The 25,779-nt window shown below is 38.4% G+C and overlaps 1 protein-coding gene and 1 non-coding gene across 3 annotated transcripts in view; both read right to left on the reverse strand.

Moving 5' to 3' along the window:
• Positions 1-25,779, reverse strand: part of RELN (reelin) — a 555,021-nt gene that overhangs the window by 389,507 nt on the left and 139,735 nt on the right. For both annotated transcript variants that reach the window (XM_081535825.1, XM_081535826.1), the window contains exon 3: positions 13,107-13,242. In XM_081535825.1, coding sequence (XP_081391951.1) covers positions 13,107-13,242 — 136 coding nt within the window. The remainder of the gene's footprint in view (positions 1-13,106; positions 13,243-25,779) is intronic.
• On the reverse strand, positions 12,399-12,470 carry TRNAC-GCA (transfer RNA cysteine (anticodon GCA)). The gene has a single exon. It is a non-coding gene; the product is annotated as a tRNA-Cys (tRNA).

A 25,779-nucleotide genomic window follows, 5' to 3' on the forward strand; every position in this document is an offset into this window, starting at 1 on the left:
CTTGTTTGGTCTGATATTAACAGTGACACCTGTAAATCAACTATACTTCAAAAAATATAGTGACACCAACTTTCTTTTGGTTAACATTTTCCTGGGGACTTCCTTGGTGGCCCATAGCTACTTCATGCTCCCAATGCAGGAGGTTTGGGATGCAGGAGGTTTGGGTTCAATCCCTGGTCAGGGAATTAGAGTCCACATGTTGCAAACAAGAGTTTGCATGCTATAACTAAAAGATCTCAAAAGCTGCATTTAAAGATTCCACTTGCTACAATGAAGATCAAAGATTCCACATGCCACAACTAAGACCCAGAAAACCAAATGAATAAATAAATAAAAATGTTTTTAAAATTTTCCTGGTACATCATTTTTCCTACTCTTTGCCTTTAATGTGTCTGTGCCATTATGTTTAGGTTTCTCTCTTGGAAGCAGTATATTGATGGATTTCTGAAAGTTACAGTGTCTTAACTGGTGAATTTAATCTGTTTACATTTATTGTAAGTATACGTGTATCTGTTTCTGTATACACACACACACACATATATACTTACATATTTATAGTATCTTATATCACATTTTATATTCCTATGCTTTTTATACTTGCTTTCCCCCTTTCTTTCAGTCAGTTAAGTTCAGTTACTCAGCTGTGTATGACTCTTTGCAACCCCTGCAGCACGCCAGGCTTCCCTGTCCATCACCAGCTCCCAGAATTGCTCAAACTCATGTCCATCAAGTCAGTGATGCCATCCAACCATCACATCCTCTGTTGTTCCCTTCTGCTCTGACCTTCAATCTTTCTCAGCATCAGGGTCTTTTCCAATGGGTCAGCTCTTCGCATCAGGTGGCCAAAGTACTGGAGATTCAGTTTCAGCATCAGCCCTTCCAATGAATATTCAAGACTGATTTCCTTTAAAACTGACTGGTTGGATCTGCTGTCCAAGGGACTCTCAAGAGTCTTCTCCAACACTACAGTTCAAAAGCATCAATTCTTTGGTGCTCAGCTTGCTTTATGGTCCAACTCTCACATCCATATATGACTACTGGAAAAACCATAGCTTTGACTAGATGGACCTTTGTCAGCAAAGCAATGTCTCTGCTTTTTAATATGCTGTCAAGGTTGGTCATGTTTTTTTTTTTTTTTCCAAGGAGCAAGTATCTTATAATTTCATGGCTGCAGTCACCATCTGCAGTGACTTTGGAGCCCAAGAACATAAAATCTGTCACTGTTTCCATTGTTTCCTCATCTATTTGCCATGAAGTGATGGGACTAGAGGCCATGATCTTCATTTTTTGAAGGTTGAGTTTTAAGCCAACTTTTTCACTCTCCTCTTTCACTTTCATCAAGAGGCTCTTTAGTTCTTCTTCGATTTCTGCCGTAAGTGTGGTGTCATCTGCATATATGATGTTATTTATATTCCTCCCAGAAATCTTTATTCCAGCCTGAGCTTCATCCAGCCTGGCATTTTGCATGATGTACTCTGCATGTAAGCTAAATAAACAGGGTGACAATATACAGTCTTGATATACTCCTTACCCAATTTGGAACCAGTCCATTGTTCCAAGTCTGGTTCTAACAACATGCTTCTTGATCTGCATACAGGTTTCTCAGGTGGCAGGTAAGGTGGTCTGATATTTCCATCTCTTGAATTTTCTACAGTTTGTTGTGATCCACATAGTCAAAGGCTTTAGCATAGTTAATAAAGCAGATGTTTTTCTGGAACTCTCTTAATTTTTCTAAGATCCAATGAATTGTTGGCTATTTGATCTCTGGTTCCTCTCCCTTTTCTAAATCCAGTCTCGAACATCTGGCAGTTTTCAGTTCTCATATCATTGAAGCGTTGCTTGGAAAATTTTGAGCATTACTTTGCTAGCATGTGAGATGAGTGCAATTGTGCAGTAGTTTGGACATTTTTTGGCATTGCCTTTCTTTGGGATTGGAATGAAAACTGACCTTTTCCAGTCCTGTTGCCATTGCTGAGTATTCCAAATGTGCTGGCATATTGAGTGCAGCACTTTCACAGCATCATCTTTTATGATTTGAAATAGCTCAACTGGAATTACATCATCTGTGATTATGTTGGCAAACTGTGGAGTTGCTGCTGCCATGAGAAAAGGTTATTTACCTGTTTCCCAGACATTTTCGTCATCACTATTATTGACTGTGTAGTCAGTTTAAAGAAAAAGAAGTAATTTCACATTTTTGGCTTCTAAAACTGGTTCCACTGAATTCAACTAACAGAGAAATAACTCAAATCTCTGCCCACATCTTATTAGAAAATTTCTATCAGATATGGAGAACTGCTGATAACTGTAATATGTAAAGCTTTTCAATTTACTGATTTCACAAGAGTTACTTGTGTTTTCAAGTAAGAAGCGCAAAGTAGAGTAGTAATCCCGTCTAAACCACAGGCCTTGTAATAAGAAGCGTCTCGGCTCAATCCCTGGGTGGGGAAGATCCCTGGAGAAAGGAAAGGCTACCCACTCCAGTATTCTGGCCTAGAGAACTCCAAGGACTGTATAGTCCATGGGGTCCGCAAAGAGTCGGACATGACTGAGCCAGTAACTTTCTCTTTCACTTTCACTTGCAAGGGTTCCAAACTATAGTTCATTTACTTAAGTGCCCTCCACTAGTTCGGAGAAGGCAATGGCAACCCACTCTAGTACTCTTGCCTGGAAAATCCCATGGACGACGGAGCCTGGTGGGCTGCAGTCCATGGGGTCGCTACGAGTCGGGCACGACTAAGCAACTTCACTTTCACTTTTCACTTTCATGCATTGGAGAAGGAAATGGCAACCCACTCCATTGTTCTTGCCTGGAGAATCCCAGGGACGGGGGAGCCTGGTGGGCTGCCATCTATGGGGTTGCACAGAGTTGGACACGACTGAAGTACTCTTGCCTGGAAACTCCCATGGACGGAGGAGCCTGGTAGGCTGCAGTCCATGGGGTCGCTAAGAGTCGGACACGACTGACCGACTTCACTTTCACTTTTCGCTTTCATGCATTGGAGAAGGAAATGGCAACCCACTCCAGTGTTCTTGCCTGGAGAATCCCAGGGATGGGGGAGCCTGGTGGGCTGCCGTCTGTGGGGTCGCACAGAGTCGGACATGACTGAAGCGAGTTAGCAGCAGCAGAAGCGACTTAGCAGCCACAGTAGCAGCCTCCACAAGTTACGATTACATTACAGGAATGGAAGAGAAGAAAAGGATGGGTTTGCCAGAGAGTTTTAAGACTTAACATCAGGAAAAACTACTATTTCTACATAAAAGAAAAAAAAACATTAAAAAAATCACCAACAACCATTTACTATGGGATAGAATTTCATAGATGCAGGTCCATCTTTGGACCTGAGTTAAAAATACTTCATTTCTGAAGTAGACAGTTTTTCTCACTATAAAGCAGTTCTACTTCTCTGATGGTCTTAACGTTTTGATGCAAAGAAAAGTGTCACACTGAGATTCCAGTAGCTTTCCCTAATATAACCAGTGCCATTTACAAGGTGGCTTTTTACAAGAAGGAGACACAGGAAGGGATAAAGGAGACAGGAAAAATTGAAGGAAATAGTTTTGCCTTTTGAATATCTGTAATTTTTTAAAATATGCTGTGAAATTACTGTAATAAAAATAATTTCTTACACCTTCCTGGCGATTAATGAACATATTTTATCTCAAGATTTTACCATACTCCTTAAAACTAAGGATTAAATTCCCAGGAAGCATCTTGACCTCATTTGACAAAATGTTGATAAATAAGAACACACATTAGTCCCTGAACTTTGACTATCTCCTTGTCCAAGCCTAATTGGCATTTAACTTTGATGAAAAACAGGCCTATGAGGAAATGAGAAGTATCAGTTAAGCTTCTAGCCACTCACTTTTAAGTGCAGATATATATACATTTTTATCCTATCATTCGAAGGTATGTTTTTGAAATAACTGTCTCAAGTTGGGGAATGTCTGTTTTTTTAAAAAAAGAAAACTGAATCAACAGGAAAAAATTAACAGACTTGTAACTTAGGAAATAGATTAAATTCCTCCCTAGTAAAATAGCATATCTGGTTTTATCAAACACTGTGAATACAATCATTCTGGCTTTACATGAGAAGTAATTTATTTTTGCAGTAAGCTATGTATGCATGTGTGTGTGCGTGCTCAGTCGTGTCTGACTCTTTGCAACCCTATGGACTGGAGCCCACCAGGCTCCTCCATCCATGGGATGCTCCAGGCAAGAATACTGGAGTGGGTTGCCATATCCTTCTCCAGTGGATCTTCCTGAACCAGGGATCTAACCCACGTCTCTTGCATCTTCTGCACTGCAGGCAGATTCTTCACCCACTGAGCCACCTGGGAAGCCCAAGCTATGTATAACCAAGACCTAAACAAACATTTCTCCAAAGAAGACATATAGACGGCCAACAAACACATGAAAAGATGCTTAACATTGCTCATTATTAGAGAAATGCAAATCAAAACTATGAGATATCACCTCACACTTGTCAGAATGGCCATCACCAAAAATCTGCAAACAATAAATTCTGGAGAGGATGTGTACTACAGGTGGGAATGTAAATTGATACAGCCACATTGGACAACAGCATGCAGATTTCTTAAACAAACTAGGAATAAAACTACCATGTGACCCAGCAATCTCACTACTGGCCATAAACCCTGAGAAAACTGTAATTCAAAAAGATACATGTCCCCTATTGTTCAATGCAGTACTATTTACAATAGCCAGGACATGGAAGCAACTTAGATGTCCACAATAGATGAATGGATAAAAAGGTTGTCATACATTTATACAATGGAATATTACTCTAAAGGAATGAACGTGAGTCAGTGGAACTGAGGTAGATGAACCTAGAGCCAGTATACAGAGTGAAGTAATTCAGAGAGAGAAAAACAAATATTATATATTAACATATATATATGGAATGTAGAAAAATGGTACTGAAGAACCTATTTGCATGGCAGGAATAGACACATAGATGTAGAGGATGGACTTGTTGACACAGCACGGGAAGGAGAGCGTGGGATGAATTAAGAGAGTAGCATTGACATATATGCACTACAGTGTGCAAATTAGATAGATAGTGGGAAACTGCTATATAACTCAGGGAGCCCAGCCCAGTGCTCTGTGATGACCTAGAGGGGTGGGATTGGGGAGTGGGAGGGAGGACCTAGAGGAGAGAGAGGACCTAGAGGGGTGGTATGTGGGGGTGAGAGGGAGGCTCCAGAGGAAAGGGAGATACACACACACACACACACACACACATACACACACACTTATGGCTGATTTGTGCTGTTGTCAGCAGAAAACAATGCAACTGTGTAAAGCAGTTATCTTCTAGTTAAAAAAATTTTTTAATACAAAGTAAAATAAAATCTGTATATATCAACTGTTAGTGTCCTTACCTATAGGTATGAATGCACTCCCCATAAACGCACCTGTGAGGGAGTTCCTGATCTTATTTCAAACGTTTAAGTAACAAGGCAAACATCTCCAATGTTTTCTTCTGATCGATGCAAATAAATGGGCAATCATACTATCTTTCATGAGGAATCCTCCAGACAAACTAGAGTAGCTCTCATCAAAAATTAAAGGCACCAGAGATATACTCAAGGCAGAATTTCAAATCTCTGCGTCTGTATCACTTTTGAGTATGTTCAGTGTTCAGAAAGTTCTAATGTCTTCAATTTTTTAAAATGATTTTTTGTCTTCTTGTTTAGTGTACTTTTAAGGTCCCTCTAGAAGAATTGTCCTTTAAAATATCAAATGTTCAAATATGGTTCACCTCTGTACTTCTTTGGGCCCTTGAGTTCAATTCTTTGTTATTGCTTCAGTATCTTAAATAGAACACTGCTTGCTTTATACTGTTCTCAGTATAAAGTCTGCTGTTTGCAGCGAGTTCATTTAAGGTTAAATTAGCATTAATTTAGACACAAATCTGATCTTCTTTTACGTTCCATTTTTATCCTAATATTATGCTAGCATCTGTCCAAGCAGTTAAACTTAAATCTAATGGTGTTCAATTTTGCCTTTAATTCACACATTTTCTCCCTATATATGATTCCCCTTGTGACAATGGATGGGATATAATCAGCATCCAAAGAATGAACCTATATCATACATATCAAGATCAGGCCCATGTTTGACATATTAATCAGCCACATTTCAGAAGTTTAAATCAGTGCTTGTCTAATATTTCATTAAAAACTAGTTTTCATTATATCAATACCATAGACATTTTATCATATAAAACAAGTAAGTGATGATTTTAGAGTAAAATGTAGTAAAGTGGCAAAAATCACTTGCTTGAAACTGGACTGTCTTCTGAATCCAGGTTGTGTCAATCACTGAGTTATGTTAAGCAAGTTATCTAACATCTTTGTACTTCAGTCTGCGTGCATGCTAAGTCACTTCAGTCGTGCCCGACTCTGTGCAACCGTATGGACTCTAGCCTGTCAGGTTTCTCTGTCCATGGGATTCTCCAGGCAAGAATACTGGAGTTGGTTGCCATGCTTTCCTCTAGGGGATCTTCCAAACCCAGGGATCCAACCAGTGTCTCCTGCATCTCCTGCATTGCAGGCAGATTCTTTACCACTGAGCTATCAAGGAAGGCCTGTACTTCAATCTACTCATCTGATAATAATAGCATCTACTTCACAGAATTACTGTGAGGATATAATGGATTAAAAGACATAAACTACTTAGAATATTGACTAGTATGTTGTATATTTTCAAAAATATTAATTAATTTTGCAGTTGTTATTTTACAACTCTATTTCCTTGTTAGTTTCTAACTGTTAGAGTTACATGTCCTGGAGATTTCTTTCTTTCCTTCCATCCTTCCTTTCCTCCTTCCCTTGCCCTTTTTTCTACCTTTTCACCTCCTCCTTCCCCGCCTTAACCCCCTTCTTCCTTCTCCTCCTTCCTCTTTCTGTACCACCTCCTCACCCTTGGAAAAAAAATTTAAATTTATATCCAAAACCTTCAGATAAGTTTGAGCTTACTAGTCACTAAAGATTAATCAAATACAAAAGTGAAGACAAACTGTATTATCATAAGATCTGTACACTAAGCAGATCTCTGGATGGAATTATCATTTAAGATGTAAATGTTATCAACTGGTGTCATAAAACTAAGGACAGAATAATTTTAGTTACTGATCCATTTCATATATATTTGTACCAGTACAGCTAGCAACTTTATCCTCAGTCTATTTGCTTCTCTCTCTCACTTGATTATTTTTAATGAGAAAGGCAGCAAAAACACAATACAAATGATTATGTTGCTAAGTGGTTTATCAATAAAACATGGCTTATTCAGACAGAGTGCCGCTTACTCTTCTCTGTGAATGGCACACACAGCACGTCATATAATGGCTTGGTATTTCAGTTCAAATAGTCCATAGTTCTTACTATGAGATTCTTTGAAAAAGGATTCAAATAGATAATTGGGTTTTAAAATCACCGAGTTTGGACCATACACTGCCAATACTAATATGAGGTTGCAGAATTGGGTGCAGTGTTGATTCAACTGCCAGCTCTAGAGAGACCACATACATGATAAATGATAAATATTAGTTGCTGGATTTCTTCAAATCCAAGACCATCAATCATAATGTGTGTGTGTGCTCAGTTGCTCAATTGTGTTTGACTCTTTGCAATCCCATGGACTGTAGCCTGCCAGGTTCCTCTGTCCATGGATTTTCCAGGCAAGAATACCGGAGGGAGTTTCCATTTTCTTCTCCAGAGGATGTTCCCAACACAGGGATCAAATCCATGTGGATTCTTTACTGCTGAGCCACCAGGGAAGCTGTAAGATGCAACTTAAGAGATTTCAAAATGTAAAGAAAGAAAAAAAAAAAAAAACTTCTGTATTTTAGAATCAATGAAATATGTCATTATTAGCTGTTAAGGAATATTTACTGACTATACTTAATATTTTGTAATAACCTATAAGGGAAGAGGATTTTAAAAGGAATATATATATATATGTGCACATATATGTATGTATGTATATGCGCATATATATATATATGAATTACTGTGCCATACACTTGAAACTAACATGATGCTGTAAGTCAACTATACCTCAAAAAATGAAATAAAATAAAAAATAAAGCAAGAAAAAACTTATTGAGGCCCTTCTATTTTCTATAGTTTGGTATTAAGAACTTAGTTACATAAAAATACCTAAGACAGTCCCTGGTCTTAGAGGATTTCAAGTCCAGTTAAAAAAGAAAACACACATATGAAGAATTAAATAATGACACGGATTAACAAACTAAGAGGAACTAAAGAGTCTCTTGATGAAGGTGAAAGAAGAGAGTGAAAAAAGCTGGCTTAATACTCAACATTCAAAAAACTAAGATCATGGGATCCCATCACATCACTTCATGGCAAATAGATGGGGAAAAAATGGAAAAGGTGACAAATTTTATTTTCTTTGGCTCCAAAATCACTGTGGAGAGTAACTAAAGCCATGAAATTAAAAGACGCTTGCTCCTTGGAAGAAAAGCTATGACAAATCTAGACAGCATATTAAAAGGCAGAAATATCACTTTGCCGACAAAGGTCCATCTAGTCAAAGCTATGTTTTTTCCACTACTCACATATGGATGTGAGAGATGGACCATAAAGAAAGCTGAGTGCCAAAGAATTGATGTTTTCAAACTGTGGTGCTGGAGAGCACTATTGAGAGTCACTTGGACAGCAAGGAGATCAAATCAGTCAATCCTAAAGGAAGTCAGTCCTGAATATTCACTGGAAGGACTGATACTGAAGCTGAAGCTCCAATACTTGGGCTATCTGATGTGAAGAGACGACTCACTGGAAAAGACCCTGATGCTGGGAAAGATTGAGGGCAGGAGGAGAAGGAGAAAAAAGAGGATGAGATGGTTGGATAGCATCATCGACTCAATGAGTTTGAGCAAACTCCAGGAAATAGTGAAGCACAGGGAAGCCCGGCGTGCTGCAGTCCATGGGGTTGCAAAGAGTCACACACGACTGAGCAACTGAACAACAATAACAACAATGAATTAACTAATGATATGAAAACCTCATATAAAGTACATCACAAAAGCATGTAAGTATGGTTGAAGTTTAATTTTCTCAAAGTAATTTTCCCTACCTTAAAAAGTAAAAGCTTTAATTTTGAGGGTTCGTCAGAAAAGACAGGATCAAAGTATATTTATGTTTCAAATGCCATAGGATCTTGTGTTTTTTTGTGTGTGTAATGTTTAAATTAATATTGAACATTAGAAATCTTCTTCAAGTATTGCTGGCCACATACTAATTACAGATACTGATCCTTACATATAGCTCTACTCAACATGTAATAAATATTACAGTAAGAAACAAAGGTAAAAAATTGTAAGACTTTAGCTCAGAAAATTTCAAATGAATTGTTCAGTAGTTCATGCTTAATCTTCAGTTTTCCTATACTCTCTCACAAACTAATCAGGAAAAGAGATCAATAAAAACATCTTGCGCAAACAGGAGGCAGCTACCCTATGTAACATTCAACATAATCATTGCTTACAATAAGCACCTAGACTTTAACATTTACTAAGAAAGTTAAAATATGTAAAGTGCATCATCAAAATTTTATTAGGAAATATAAGTGAGGGTGTGTAAACTTCTTTGCAATCAGTAAAAATTACTTATAACCAAATTGTATTTTTTTAACCAAATGTTAATAAAATAGTTTGGAGCTGACATACAAGACATTATTTCTAAGAGAATACAATTTGATATCCCAGGAACAGTGACGCCACAAGCCATCAAATATCATTTTTAAACAGATTAAATTAAAAACTGCATCTATTTGGAAACAGACAGTTCTGTATAGCTGGTATAGATTTACTTTGTGTTTTTTCCAAAAAAGTAATTCTTGTTTTAAATGAAGAGCTTATGTATGGCAAGAATTTAAATTATCCTAATAAGTGCCAACATGAGTAAGACAAAGTATGCCAAAAGAGAGTCAGAGGTTACTATTAAAGTAAAGAAATAGACAACATTGTACAACAGATACAGTGTTGGCACTCCATATCCCTGGATTTTGCTTCCAAGGTGGGTTGAATCTCTGGATGCACAAACTATAGATATAGAGGGTCCACTCTACCATGCTGTTTAATATAAGGGACTTGAGAATATGTGGAAGGTCCTAGAACAACCCCTTCCCCAGTCTCCTAAGATGCAGAATTCAAAGGATATTTTCTGTGATTCCTGTGTACATAAGTCCTTGAACCAACTGGGGAGGAATCATGAAGAAATAAGAATTTGTCCTTTTCCAATCTAATCTAATAGAAAAAGCAAGAATATAAATCAAATATAAGTAAATAGTAAAATATAGTCAGCATTATAACAGAGTTGGGCTTCCCAGGTGGCATTAATGGTAAAGAACCCACCTGCTAATACAGGAGACGTAAGAGATGCAAGTTCAATCCTTGGGTCAGAAAGATCCCCTGGGAAAGGGCGTGGCAACCCACTTCAGTATTCTTGCCAAGAGAATCACATGGACAGAGGAGCCTGGCTGGTTATAGTCCATAGAGTCGCAAAGAGTCAGACATGACTGAAGTGACTTAGTACACACGCATAACAGAGTTATAAGCAAAATGTGACAATACACATCACTTCTGTTGCTGATATCTCAGAAAGCTTTATAGAAGATTTTTATTTAAGAATGGTAGCTTGAAGAATGAGTAAGAATTTAACAATTGCATTTGAGAGAATAAGCATTCCAAGCTAAGTGAAAAGCATGGAGAAAGAGAAAAAGTCAGGGAATGTTTAGAGAATTGTGGGACGTGATGCCAATTTGTGACCATCAGGAGGCAGAGGTAATGGGAGACAAGAGAGAAGTTGATAAACCACAAGATTTGGAAGCACCCTCAAACCCACTCCAAAAAGCTGGCCTTTAGAAGAAAGTCTTAAGCTATCCAAGTTTTGAGCAATCACACTTTGTGCCTTAGAAAGATTAACTGTGAGGTGGACTGGATGAGAAATAGGCTGGAGGTAAACCAGTTAGGAAGCTACTGCAAGCACATTAGCAAGAGGTACTGGAAAGAAAGGGTTCAAGGGTGAAAAACTTTCTGAGGGAGAAAATGATGGGATTAAATGTCAACCAGCCAGGTGGATGAATCTGACATTTGCAGCCTGAGTAACCCAGAGGATAGGCAAAGAGAGTATATAATCAGTGATGTGACATATACCCTTGACAATTAACTGTATATTATTAAGGGAGAAGAAAAGGCAGTAGTAAATTTTGGAGTATTCAGGTTTTACAGGATCTTGCTGTCTGAGGAAAAGGCTGGCATAGAACAGTATTCAAGATGAATTCCAGCCCTGTTTCACCTGACTGCCCATAGAATAGCTGTTTCAGAACTTATTCCATTGGCCTACTCATCTACTCAACAAATATTTAGGTAGTGCTTCCAGTGTATGCAGGAACTGTATTAGATGACTGGGGTGAATCAGTAAACAAAACAGAAAATCATTCTTACCTTCAAGGAACCTGCATTTCAGCAGGAACAGTCAGACAATAAATAATATACATAAATAAATGAAGTAGATCATGTGTTAGAACTGAAAAAAATACAATGGGAGAAAAAAAGAGATAAGTAAGAAAGATGAGGAGTGATGATTGTGTGGCAGGAGTAGGGGAATAGTCTGCATTGAGAGATGTCACAAGCCACAGACTCTGAACCATAGTGCAGTGTTTATCTCAGGATGCTTTTGGGACACTTCTCACTACCCTTCCCTATTTCCTCCTGATGAGCACAGGAGAGATTCAGTAAGTTTCTATAGAGTTCTGACTTCTTATCACCATGAATCAGCTAACTGTTTATGATTTCCTCTTGGTACTCGTGGCTAGGTTTAGCTAAAAGCTGAGTCTCTAAATCTCTCATCTTCTTCTAAACTGTGTGTGGATCCTCATAGCATTTTTTTGTATCTGTTTTCATCTTATTTTCTGAATATCACTTCCCTATTGTCTTCATTTCTTCATATACTTTTATCTTATTGCATATTTTTCTTTTTTTTGCAATGTTGGCCTTTTTTGACACCAAAATGAGTGGCCTTAATTAAGGTTAAACCTGCTAAAATAATACCTTTAAATAGTTACTATATACATAACCTCAGAGAGGTTGTAATTGAACAGGACTCTAAGGGGCCTTTGCAGACAGACCACTGCATGTCCTACACCTGCCTCTTGTGTGTGTGTGTGTGTGTGTGTGTGTGTGTGTTTGTGTGTGTGTGTGTGTGTGTGTGTGTGTGTTAGTTGCTTAGTCAGGTCCGACTCTTTGTGACTCCATGGACCGTAGCCCACCAGGCTCCTCTGTCCATGGAATTTTCCAGGCAAGAATACTGGAGTGGGTTGCCATTTCCTTCTCCAGAGGATCTTCCCAACCCAGGGATTGAACCTGGGTCTCCTGCATTGCAGGCAGACACTTTACCATTTGAGCTACCAGGGAAGCCTATACATGCCTGCCTGTTACTTGTAGAAAAACTTTAGCCTCCCAGGCCGTCCCCAAGTGCCAAAGCATAAATTTAATCAGAGAAGAAAATGCAGAAACAAAGGAAAACAGTCAAGCAAGACAAAATAATACTAGCAAAATAATACTAGTTTAGCTATTAAACAAATTCAAGGACCTTGAGTTCCTCCTCAAGAGCTTCAGGTAATATCGGGAGCCATAGCCTTTGAGCTACTTTGCAGATACTGAAACCCCCACCGGGTGGAAGTTAACTGTATGCTGCCACAAGCATCTTGACTCCAGACTGGTTGGAATCAGAAGGTTGATGATACTGACTTCTGACTGCCTTACCATCAACCAATCAGAAGAATGTGCACAAACTGATCACACACCCTGCAACCTTCTCCTTCATCCTGTCTTTAAAAACCTTTTCCTAAAAATCATTGGGGAGTTCAGGTCTCTTGAGCACTAGCCACCTAGACTCCTTCCACAGTGCCTTGCAATAAACATTGTACTTCCCTTCACCACAAGATGCTGTCAACTGATTGATTTTACTGTACACAGGCAGGTAGATCCAAGCTTGGTTTGATAACACATTTGCCTTCTGTACCAGTCACAGACACTTCGGGTACTTACATGAAATTCACACAGCCTGTACCAGCAGGTGGAGCAATCCAGACGAAGCTGAGGTTGGTTGCGGGCAGATGACTCACATGAGAGGCCACCACACTGCACATAAACTGGTTACCAAATTGGTGGTCAGACATGATACCTGACAAACAGAAAGGAAAGGGTGTTGTTTAAAAACAACAAAACAAAGTCCTTCATATGATGGCATAACAATATTTTCTGAACATTTTTCTTTTATGTTAAGATTCAACATGCTGTCTGGCTTCCCCTGTAAGTTGTGCAGTTTTCTATTTTCTATTGTCAGAAGGAAATTAATCATTTAAAACATTATTGCTAAGAAGCAATCTACTAAACTAATTGTTATAGTGTTTGCTTAATTTTGATTTTGTTGATTGGTCTTTACCCATCAGCAAAGACCACCAGGACCACACCTGCAGTGAAACAAGGTTGGATTTACTGGCAGTGTTTGCAGCAAGGGACACCAAATACTACTGAGAATCTGGAGGTATCTCAGTAAGAGGATGTTAGCAGGAGCTTGTTAAAATATTTTGGTTTGTGTTAGATTATTTCCTAATTATAGTACTGAAAGTCCTGCATGCTGGGAACCCCCTCAGTCCTGTTGGGGAGGTTTCAGGGAAAGGTGGTTTTGATTCCAATCTTGGTACTACTAGAAAGTAGGAGCAATTTTATCACTGAGTATCTTAATTTTTATCTATGAGACATGAAGAATAGAGAAGAGCTAAAGTTAAGGTTGATAACAGCAACAGCAATCACTTTAGCATGGAGAGGGAATGTTGGTCATGCTTTTGGTTTGCACTGCGTTCTTGCTTTTGCCTGTGTTCAGGCATGATTAAAAAGTGGTCTTGTTTTTGTCTCAAACCACATCTACTCTGTCTCAGAGTAGATAACCTATGAAACTGCTCATTTTCAACAAGAGATATCATGGCATAGCTGAGTACCAGGTCAGCTCCCAGCTGAATTATCAGGAGATGCTTTTTTTTCCTGTGTAATAAGATGATCTTCTCATGTTTACCTCAGATATAAAATATTAAGAGGTAACTCAACACTAAGAAGATGAACTTGATTTTTAAAAATAGGCAAAAAATTTATACAGATGGCATATGAAAAGATGTTCAATATCATATGTCATTAGAGAATTACAAATTAAAACAATGAAATGCCACTACACACCTAATATTTGACCAAAGTCCAAAATAATGACAGTCCTAAATTATAGTGAGGACATGGAGCTACAGGAATTCTTATTCACTGCCAGTGAGAATACAAAATGGTATAGACACTTTGGAAGATAGTTTGGCATTTTCTTACAAAAATAGACATACTCTAACCATATAATCCAGAAATCACACTCCTTGGTATTCACTCAAATACACTGAAAATTCATGTCCACTCAAAAACCTGCACATGCATGTATACAGCAGTTTTATTCATAACTGTGAAAACCTGGAAGCAACCAAGACATCCTTCAGTAAGTGAATGGTTAAATAAAGTGTGGTACATCCAAACAACGAAATATTATTAAGAGCTGAAAGGAAATGAGCTATCAAGCCACGAAAAAAACATGAATAAGTGTTGTGCTGTCCTGTACTGTGCTAAGTCACTTCAGTTGTGTCCAACTCTTTGCAACCCTATGGACTATAGCCCGCTAGGCTCCTCTACCAAGGGATTCTCCAGGCAAGAATACTGGAGTGGGTTGCCATGCCCTTCTCGAATAAATAAGTACATATTATTAAATGAAAGAAGCCACTATGCTGTATGATTCCAACTATGTGACATTCTGGAAAAGGCAAAATTACAGAGATTGCGGTTGCTAGGGGTTGGGAGGGAAGAAGGGAGATATGAATAAGCAGAGCACAGAGGAATTTAGGCCAGTGAAACTATCCCATATAATAATACAATGGTGAACACACAACACCAAAACTGAAACCTAGTGTAAAGTATGGACTTTGAGTGACAATGATGGGTCAGTGCAGGTTGATCTGTTATAACAAAGACACCACTGTGGTACAAGACACCCAGAAGGTTGGAGGAGGGTGGTGTATGGAAAATCTATGTACCTTCTACTCAATTTTCCTATGACCTAAAACTGCTCTAAAAATAAAGTGTATTAATAAAAATCATTGCCATGAGTGAACAGTTAAAAATTTAATAAATTGGCTTTGTGAACTTGGGTAAACGGCTCCTCTCTGAGATAGTTTTCTAGTCTATAAAATGAAAACACCATGTCTACTCCACCCTAAAGTTATTTGGAGAATTAAATTACCCAATACATATGGAAGCATCTGGTACAGTACTTTCATGTTTGAATAGGTGCCCTACCTACACGCCATTGGAGAAGGTAATGGCAACTCACTCCAGTACTCTTGCCTGGAGAATCCCTTGGACGGAGGAGCCTGGTAGGCTGCAGTCCATGGGGTCGCTGAGAGTCGGACACAACTGAGGGACTTCACTTTCACCTTTCCCTTTCATGCACTGGAGAAGGAAATGGCAACCCACTCCAGTGTTCTTGCCTGGAGAATCCCAAGGACAGGGGTGCCTGGTGGGCTGCCGTCTATGGGGTTGCACAGAGTCGGACACGACTGAAGCGACTTAGCAGCAGCAGCAGCAGCAGCTAAATGCCATCACAACTCATACATCACTCCACCATACTCTTGACTATCTCTACAGAGAGTCTATGAGTGACTATGTCTTTAATCTTTGTATTTCAAGCAACTATCACAATGTATGACACACTGCAGATACTCAAGAAATATTTTCTAAATAAATATAAGACTAAATAAGTATAAAAATAAAAGACAATACAAATTATGCACATGTTATGTCAACTAATGAAACAGAATCTTCTAGAATAGCAAGTTGTTCAGAATAGATCATACTGGCCAAAGAAATAGAAGAACAAGTATATATTTTGACATATCCTAATAATGCTCTTTTTTCTCATTCAAATATATACATATATACATGTAAATTTATACATAAATTTAAGCTGTATCTTGCAACAAAAGGATGAAAGTCACCAAGTCAGAGAAACCACAGGTTAGGGAAGATGACAGACTTCCAAGGAAATCATAGAGTGCTGAAGGAGACTCAGTAGCTGTGACTAAGGAATTGCCATGCCTTTCTGGTCAGGCATAAAGCAGGGATCCAGTGTATAGAAAATGACACATTTGTAGGAGTCAGCCAGGCCAGAAAGGAAAAGCAAAAGTTACAGTCGCAATTATGTGGGAAGGGAAATGAATCAAACAAAATAAGGTTTCAGGGTCTCAGAACCTTGGTAAGAGGATTCATATTCAAATACCTCCTCACTCCCCAAAGCTCCTCTGAGAAAGTGAGTCAATGTCTAGACTGCATATTATTTGAAATAATTTTATAAGGTAGATATAGAATTGCAATTGCCTCATGCCCTGCTGTGGGAAAATACTCCATAGGATAACATTCTTGCAATCCAACCGTCCAGCACAGCAGTTCTCCAACTTGGCTACACAGCAGCATCACCTAAAGAGATAGAATAAATACCAGTTCCCAGACATTCTGAGTGAGTCAGCAAAGAAAACAATATTTACAGAATCCCTGTGTTGCATCAAATGTTCGATTAGACCATATTTAGGTACACAGAAGAAATACAGGACATTGTCCCTACCTTGAAATGACTTCAGCTGAGAAGAGAAAACTGGAATAAACTAACATTCTAAATAAAACAACTAGAAAATAAGCAAGTGCTAACTGGATGCTATTTGTGAAAAATACGAAAGAGAAGAGAAGAGAAAGAGTGATTAATGTGGACAACTAATGCTTCTTGAGCACTTACTATGGCCTGACACTATTCTAAGCACTTCATGAATTTGTTTAAGGCTTCTAACAATACTACGCAGTAGGAGCTGTTATTTTCTCCATTTTACCCATTAGGAAAATAAGATAATGGAGGTAAAAACTCTCCTATAGTTTATATAGCTATGGCAGTACAGCCTGGATGCAAACCACCACCTTTGCTGCACAGTCAGAAATGACTCTGTGAACAACAAGGTCCTATTGCAGAGCATGGGGAACTATATTCAATATTTTGTAGTAAACCATGATAGAAAAAGTAAAAAGAAATGGCTCTGTTGAAGAGGTAGGCTGGAATTGAGTTTTGAGGAAAAAGCTAAGGTTTCCCATATTTGTTTATGCACATGAGGCAGCAGAGCATAAGCAAAAGACTGTACCCTTAGCTCTGTCACTCGCTGCTGCATGTCCTCGGTTAGGGTGCTCCCTCTCAAGCTTCAGTTCCAATGACTATAAACTGCTGGTCCATGATCACTAAGACTCCTTTCAGTTCCTTAGCTCTCTGAGTACAATTTAAATGAACAGAAGAAAAACAGGAGGACAGCTCCCAAAGGCAGATATAACGGGCAGAGGTAGGCATATAAAATGAGAACCAGGAGAAGGAGAGGAGTCAGTATCAGCTTCCAGTGTTCTGTGAAACACAATTTACTGCATCCGCCATAGTGATCTTTTTAATGGCTTTCATGTCGTGAAAGACATATACAATCTAAGTAATAAATGTGATTTGGAAGCCTACTCTTGGGTAACTTTAATTTGAATTTGATAATGAATTTAAAGGTATGATGGTGTTTTCCCGTGCTGCATGCTGGATAATAGGATATATACATTGAATTTTAATATTACTTGAAAAAGAGAAAATCAGATATATGATAAAAGAATTTAATTACACTGTGAATCTCGGGGAGGTATATACACATAAAATATACATGTGTATAGTGTACTTACAATCAATGTTTTATTTTCATTGTTGTGGCTATGTGCAAACTTTCATATAAAATTGTTTTCTGTGGAATTCTTTTGCAAGAGAATTGGACCATGAGAGAAAGAAAGCACTTCAGAAAGTATGGCTCTCTTGGTCTAACTTTGGACAAAAAGTAAAGTATATCTTTCAAACTGTGAGGCTCTATGAGATTGATAACTGTCTTGACAGATTTTAAAGCACTGATATTACAGATACATTTTCCTTTTGAATATCATGTACACACATGTGAAAAATAGGGATATTCACAATCTAGTTATGATTTCCATATCAAGAAATAATCAATATAACTTTATAAAACAACTGTTCATTTGACAAAGCATAAATGTTTTTAATTCATTAAGTTCTTCAAACCACTGCATATCTGATTTAAAAATATCTAGCACCTGTTTTCTTAAAGCTGTGGTTAAAGGATAGGAATCCATGTAAGAATTTCCTTCATCCACATTATACTTCTGCAAGATTAGGCTCACAATGTCTTTAATTGTTCTCAAGATGCTTCCATGATACCTTTTAAGACAGTGATACACATTTCTATGCCTTCCAGGATGTCATTTTTCCTTGACATATCTTCAGTTATTTTAAGTTTATGACTAAACCTTGTATGAACTCCATTTTCCCTCAGGAATACTCTTCTATGCTTTTAATGTGCATACCTTGGGTCTTCAGAGCTTTAACTAGAATTTTTATGATTCCTCCATCTTGAAAATAAAATGTACATATCCTCATAAAAATGTAGGCTATTCACTTCCAAGAAATACTCTGAAGACTTTATTACCAAAAAATAACCAAGGTAGTAGGAAAATTACACATTTATGTTGGGTGTATTTTATAGATTAAAGATGTGGATTACTCCAATCTGTTCAGTCTGTTATTTGCCATGGTTATTGTTAAAGTGGGTAGAAGTATGTCCTGGCTTTTTGTGGAATTCAAGAAATAAGGCATCTGGGGATTGGATATCATGAAATAAAGGGAAAGTACATTAAGATTTGAGATTTTTGATTTGTGATAAAGGTAACCTTCATATATAAAAATAATAAAATCTTAAAATAAGTATTTTACTGTTTCAAACACTTTCAGAAAGTATGGTAGAATATTTTGTCAGGAAGTTTAGTAAATATATTAACTTGTATCTATATAAAAAGTGTAAGAAAAACATATATTTAAGATAATTTGTTTCATTTTCATCATTTGCTCTTTGTTTAAAGAGGATATCTAATCAACACAAAACTGTAAAGCAATTATCCTCCATAATAAATACAATTCAAAAAGAAAAAAAGGATATCTAAAAACTTACATCAATTAATAAAAAAGTAGACCCTTCTAAAAATGCAGTTTGGAAAGTTAGTCTTATATTTTAAGTGAAGAGAGAAAATGAATTATGGAGTTCCTTTATGTCATTCATTCTTTAATCTTTTCATCTGATTCAAATACAAATAAATGTTTACTTACAGAATCTGTCTTGTCTATTATTTGCCTTCTTTGCTAGGTACACAGATATCTCAGCAAAGCTAAACATGATTTTATATGCTGAAAAGTAATCACTGAACTTCCTGAAAACATCTTCAATGCAGCTTATCTGTGAAGTACCAGCCTGATGAAAATGGATATGAAAGGAACAGCTTTCAAGTAGTGGTACAAGATAATGAAGAGTATGTGCACCCACACTCACACTTACGCAGTGGGCGTATTTAACTTCTGAAGCACTGATTTGAAGGCATTCAGTTTCAGGTTTAAATCTAGAAGCAAAAAAGTACCAAAATCTTAAAAAAAAAATCATTCTGGAAGTGTATGCTCTATGGGTGTATGTTAGAAAACGCATGAGAATCATGCTAAAAGAACTTATTCTAAGTCAACCTGATTCTTTCCTCACTCACTACAAAGTTGAGAATTCCAGCTGTTGCCCTCCCTCCCCATCCCTCTCCAAGTACTACCATTTATCAAATGCCCTCTCTGTGCAGGTGTTTTACCCAAATTATCTTACTAGTACTGCAGAGGCAGTAGAAGGGAAAGTTTGAGAGCACAGTCCCTAGAGGCAGTCAGCCAGGGTGCAGACCTTTGTTCCACTACCAAGGAACTGTGGAATCTTAGGCCAGTTACTCAAACATTCTGTTCCTCACTTTCCTCTCCAGGAAAATGCAGATGATAATACCAGGGTGGCTCGAAGATTAAATGAGCACATGCACACAGTCAGTACTATATGTGTTAGCTGTTATTATCATTCCCACTTAAAAGATACAGAATTATCAAGAACCAATGGATTTCAGTAACTTGCCAACATTTAAACACGTGTCAATAACAGAGCTAGAAAACAGAACTGGAACACAAATCCATCTGCTATCTCACACTGTCCACTGGCTTCTTCCCTCCTTGTGTCCTTCAGTGGCAGTACTTCAATTCTAGGACAGACCCCTGTGGTGATTCAAGAGAACTCTAAATTCAGAGATCAAACATAAACCATCTGAGAGTGAACCTGAATAGAGGGCCTTCCTCCAGGCACAAACTCAAGTGCTCTCCCCTCCTCCTCCACCTCTCTGTCTTCAAAGACATTAATTTCTCACCAGATAGTTATTGGATAACTTTTTTCTTCTTAGTAGACACGTCCTTGAATTTGATACTGTTGTGAGTGAGACATTTTCAGGTCAAAATTGCTCCGTAAGAGGCAAAGTCATCCAGTTATATTTAGGCCTATGTGACCTAAACACTGAGTTTAACAGAGCAGCTTCCTTTCCAAAGAGCTATGTAAAGTCTGCACTGTCTTTAACTGAAGCTCTCTGGTCCACTGTTTCAGAGTATATTTCTGCTGTCTCTCCTCCTAATACTACATACTCTGCCTCTCCTCTTAAAAATCATTCAGTGGTGAAGTCAAGTGCGCCTTAGGGAGCATTCCTACAAACAAAGCCAGTGAAGGTGATGAAATTCCAGCTGAGCTATTTAAAATCTTAAAAGACGATGCTGTAAAAGTACTGTACTCAGTATGTCAGCAAATTTGGAAAACTCAGCAGTAGCCGCAGGACTGGAAAAGGTCAGTTTTCATTCCAATTCCAAAGAAGGGCAATGCCAAGGAATGTTCAAACGATCATACACTTGCATTCATTTCACATGTTAGCAAGGTTATGTTCAAAATCCTGTAAGCTAGGCTTCAGAAGTACTTGAATTGAGAAATTCCAGATGAACAATCTGGGTTTAGAAAAGGTAGAGGGATCAGAGATCAAATTGCCAACATCTATTGGATCATGGAGAAAGCAAGAGAGTTCCAGGAAAACATTTACTTCTGCTTCACTGACTAGACTAAAGCCTTTGACTGGGGAATCACAACAAACTGTGGAAAATTCTTAAAGAGATTGGAATACCAGGCTACCTTACCTGTCTCCTGAGAAACCTGTATGCAGATCAGGAGGCAACAGTTAGAACTGGACATATGAAAACTGATTGGTTCAAAATTGGGAAAGGAGTACAACAAGGCTGCATATTGTCACCCTGATTATTTAACTTATATTCAGAGTACATCATGCAAAATGCCAGGCTGATGAATCACAAGCTGGAATCAAGACTGCCAGCAGAAATATCAACAATCTCAGATATATAGATGATACCACTCTAATGGCAGAAAGTGAAGAGGAACTAAAGAGCCTCTTGATGAGGGTGGAAGAGGAAAGTGAAAAAGCTGGCTTGAAACTCAACACTTAAAAAACTAAGATCATGGTATCTGCTCCCATCACTTCATGGCAAATAAAAGGGGAAAAAGTAGAAGTAGTGACAGATTTTGTTTTCTTGAGCTCCAAAATCACAGAAGACAGTGCCTGAAGCCATGAAATTAAAAGACACTTACTCCTTGGAAGAAAAGCTATGACAAACCTAGAAAGAATATTATAAAACAGAGACATCATTTTGCCAACAAAGGTCTGCCTAGTCAAAGCTATGGTTTTCCCAGTAGTCATGTACAGTGAGAGTTGGACCATAAAGAAGGTTACTGCTGCTGCTGCTAAGTTGCTTCAGTTGTGTCTGACTCTGTCTGCTCACAGACAGCAGCCCACCAGGCTCCACCGTCCCTAGGATTCTCCAGGCAAGAATACTGGAGTGGGTTGCCATTTCCTTCTCCAGTGCATGAAAGGGAAAAGTGAAAGTGAAGTTGCTCAGTCATGTCCGACTCTTAGCGACCCCATGGACTGTAGCCTACCAGGCTCCTCCGTCCATGGGATTTTCCAGGCAAGAGTACTGGAAGGTTAAGCGCTGAAGAATTGATGCTTTCTAACTGGTGTTGGAGGACATTCTTGAGAGTTCCTTGCACTGCAAGGAGATCAAACCAGTCAATTCTAAAATAAAAAATCAACCCTGATAATTCATTAGAAGGACTGATACTGAAGCTGAAGCTCCAATACTTTGGCCACCTAATGTGGAGAGCAAATTCATCAGAAAAGACCCTGATGCTGGGAAAGATTGAAGGCAAAAGAAGAAGGGAACGGCAGAGGATGAGATGGTTAGATAACATCACTGACTCAATGGACATGAATCTGAGCAAACTCCAAGAAATAGTGAAGGACAAGGAAGTCTGGTGTGCTGCAGTTCATGGGGCCACAAAGAATAAGATCTGACTTAGTGACTGAACAACAAGATGATAACCTCTACATGTTGTCTGCCCAAGCCTTTCCAAACTAATTACACTACAGTGGCCACCGTATATTCCCCTCATTTTCATTGCTGCACTTGGCTGAATTTAGATTTCTCCACACTTGGTCCCCACTTCATGCTGCATACTTCTATATTCAAGTCTCAGGAGTATTGGTCTAATAGGTAGAAACTAAGCTACATGCCTTAACCCTAGGAATTATGGAAATTCTATTTGGGGATGGTGATACTAATAATATGAGAAACTATATAAAAATGTTGGGCAATCATAGATGACTTATGTCTACTTCAGAGGGCAATTTCAGTCTATGAAGTTTTGGATTTCTTGATCCAAAAATAGCTGAAATAACTGATAGTCCTGAAAGACCACAGCTTTCAGAACTATTTCCATGAATCTATATATTGAGTTCTTTATCCTTTACCTTGAACAGGCATTCTGCCACAGGAAAAGTACTGCTCAGTCTATTTGATGGACAGGAACAAAAGCTCCCCATACCCTTCCTGCAAAGCCCAATAGATTTCCCCAAAAGTCACATCAGGACAGAAGACGTGCCTCTGGTTTCTAACTCCAGATGGTGTAAATCTGGAACAAACGATTATCAGAGCTCCTGTTAAATGAGGAACATCAATGAGTCAGCATAATATTTATTATCTCAGCTAAAAAACACTACTTACCTCATCTTCGAGTCACTTCAATCTATCATCAAGTTTCTCTGATGTTACCTCAAAATTTTTTCAACTGTGTCCCCTCTTGCCTACCCTTTTCCACTATGCCTTTATTTCAGGCTTTTGTTATCTCTTTTTTTGACCAGTGCCAATAGCTTCCAAATTGGTCTTTGCATTCAGTTTTGCCTCCTAAGGTTAATTCTCAACACAGGTATCTTTCTAAAGCACAAATCTAATTTTATCATTCTACTAATTTAAATCCTTAAGTTCAATCAAAACTTAGTAAAAAAAAAAAATAGGCCTAAGTCCAACATGATATTCTGTCACCTATCTCTCTATCTGGGATTATTTATCATGACCCCTATTCAAATTCCATATTCTATCAAAACCAAACAGTATATACTTACTGTATACAGTTGTATGTACTTATCTCTGGCTTTACTTCTGTTCTTTCTGCCTAGAGGAAGGGTCAGCAAACTACGATCCATTGGTCAAATCTGAACCATGGCCTGTTTTTTCTACAACCATTGAACTAAGAATAGTTTTGCATTATGAAAATTTGTAAAAAAGAAAAAAAAGTGAAAAAATATGCAAAAGAGACCTACTATTATAACCTGAAAAGCCTAAAATACTATCATGCCATTTACAGAAAAAAGTTTGCTGACCTTTGACCTAAAGTGCCCTTTCTTCCTCTGGCTAAATGATTACTTCTCACTTAATATACATATGCGATCATAAATCATCTCCTCCATGAAACTTTCCTGTATAATTCCTTCCTGTAACCAAGTTTAATGTTAGGAACATTTCCATGTTCTCATAATACCCAGAGAATAGTTCTGTTATTGAACTATTCATCGCATTACAGGGAGTTATCTGTCTTTCCCATCAGACTGTTACATTATGAATTTTTTACACAAAAAAATTTATGATAGACACATAATAAATGTTTATGGAATGAACTGTTGTTGAATAAAGTGAAAGTTGCTTAGTCGTGTCTGACTCTTCACAACTTCATGGACTATACATGTCCATGGAATTCTCCAGGTCAGAATACTGGAGTGGCAGCTGTTCCCTTCTCCAGGGGATCTTCCCAACCCAGGTCTCCCACATTGCAGGTGAATTCTTTACCAGCTAAGCCACCAGGGAAGCCCAAGAATACTGAAGTGGGTAGCCTATCCCTTCCTCCAGGGGATCTTCCCGACCCAGGAATCAAACCGGAGTCTCCTGCATTGCAGACAGATTCTTTACCAGCTGAGCTACCAGGGAAGGCACTGCAATGGACATCATATGGTATTACAGTAATTTAAATGGCAGGAGCTCTCCGTGGTACTGGAGAGACTCTATCTACAGCTTCTTCCTATGAGATGGCCAGAACCTTTTGTTTGATGTCTCTCAATTACCTTCACCAGCTTCTATTATGACTTCATGATGTTTTCTGCTACTTTCTAGTCAAATTCCCAAAGAATCCTAACTAACTCTTGTCCAACTCACTTCTGTTCCAATTAACTGTACATACCTTTTGGTCGGGGCATTTGTTGCTCACCGGAGCCTACATCCTACCACAGAGACTGCAAACTCTAGGACTGAGCTGCCTCAGGTCAACCTACATGGAGGGAGAACAGCCCTAACCATCAGCAGAAAATTGAATTAAAGATTTACTGAGCATGGCCCTGCCCACCAGAGCAAGACCCAGTTTTCCCCACAGCCAGTCCCTCCCATCAGGAAGCTTGCACAAGCCTCATATCCATCAGAAGGCAGACAGAATAAAAACCACAATTACAGAAAACTAACCCAAACTAGCCATGTGATCACATGGATCACAGCTTTGTCTAATTCAATGAAACTATGAGCCATGCTGTGTTGGGCCACCCAAGACGGACAGGTCATGGTGGAGAGTTCTGACAAAATGTGGTCCATTGGAGAAGGGAATGGCAAGCTACTTCAGCATTCTTGCCTTGCGAACCCCATGAACAGTATGAAAAGGGAAAAAGATATGACACTGAAAGGTTAACCCCTCAGGTCAGAAGGTGTCCAAAATGCTACTGGAGAAGAGCAGAGAAATAGCTCCAGGAGGAATGAAGAGTCTGAGTCAAAGCAGAAACAATGCCGAGTTGTGGATGTGGCTGGTGGTGAAAGTAAAGTCGGATGCTGTAAAGAACAATATATTGCATAGGAACCTGTAATCGAGGTAAATTGGAAGTGGCGAAATAAGAGATGACAAGAGTGAATATCGACATTTTAGGAATCAGTGAACTAAAATGGACAGGAATGGGAAAATTTAATTCAGGTGATCATTATATCTACTACTGTGGGCAAGAATCCCTACAAGAAATGGAGTAGCCATCACAGTCAACAAAAGAGTCTGAAATGCAGTACTTGGGTGCAGTCTCAAAAATGACAGAATGATCTCTGTTCATTTTCAAAGCAAACCATTCAACACTACAGTAAACAAAGTCTATGTCCCAACCACTAATGCTGAAGAAGATGAAGCTGAATGGTTCTATGAAGACCTACAAGACCTTCTAGAATTAACACCAAAAAAGACGTCCTTTTCATCACAAG

This window comes from Giraffa tippelskirchi, chromosome 10, assembly GCF_054371585.1.
Source record: "Giraffa tippelskirchi isolate mGirTip1 chromosome 10, T2T-mGirTip1v1.2.pri, whole genome shotgun sequence".
NCBI lineage: Eukaryota > Metazoa > Chordata > Mammalia > Artiodactyla > Giraffidae > Giraffa > Giraffa tippelskirchi.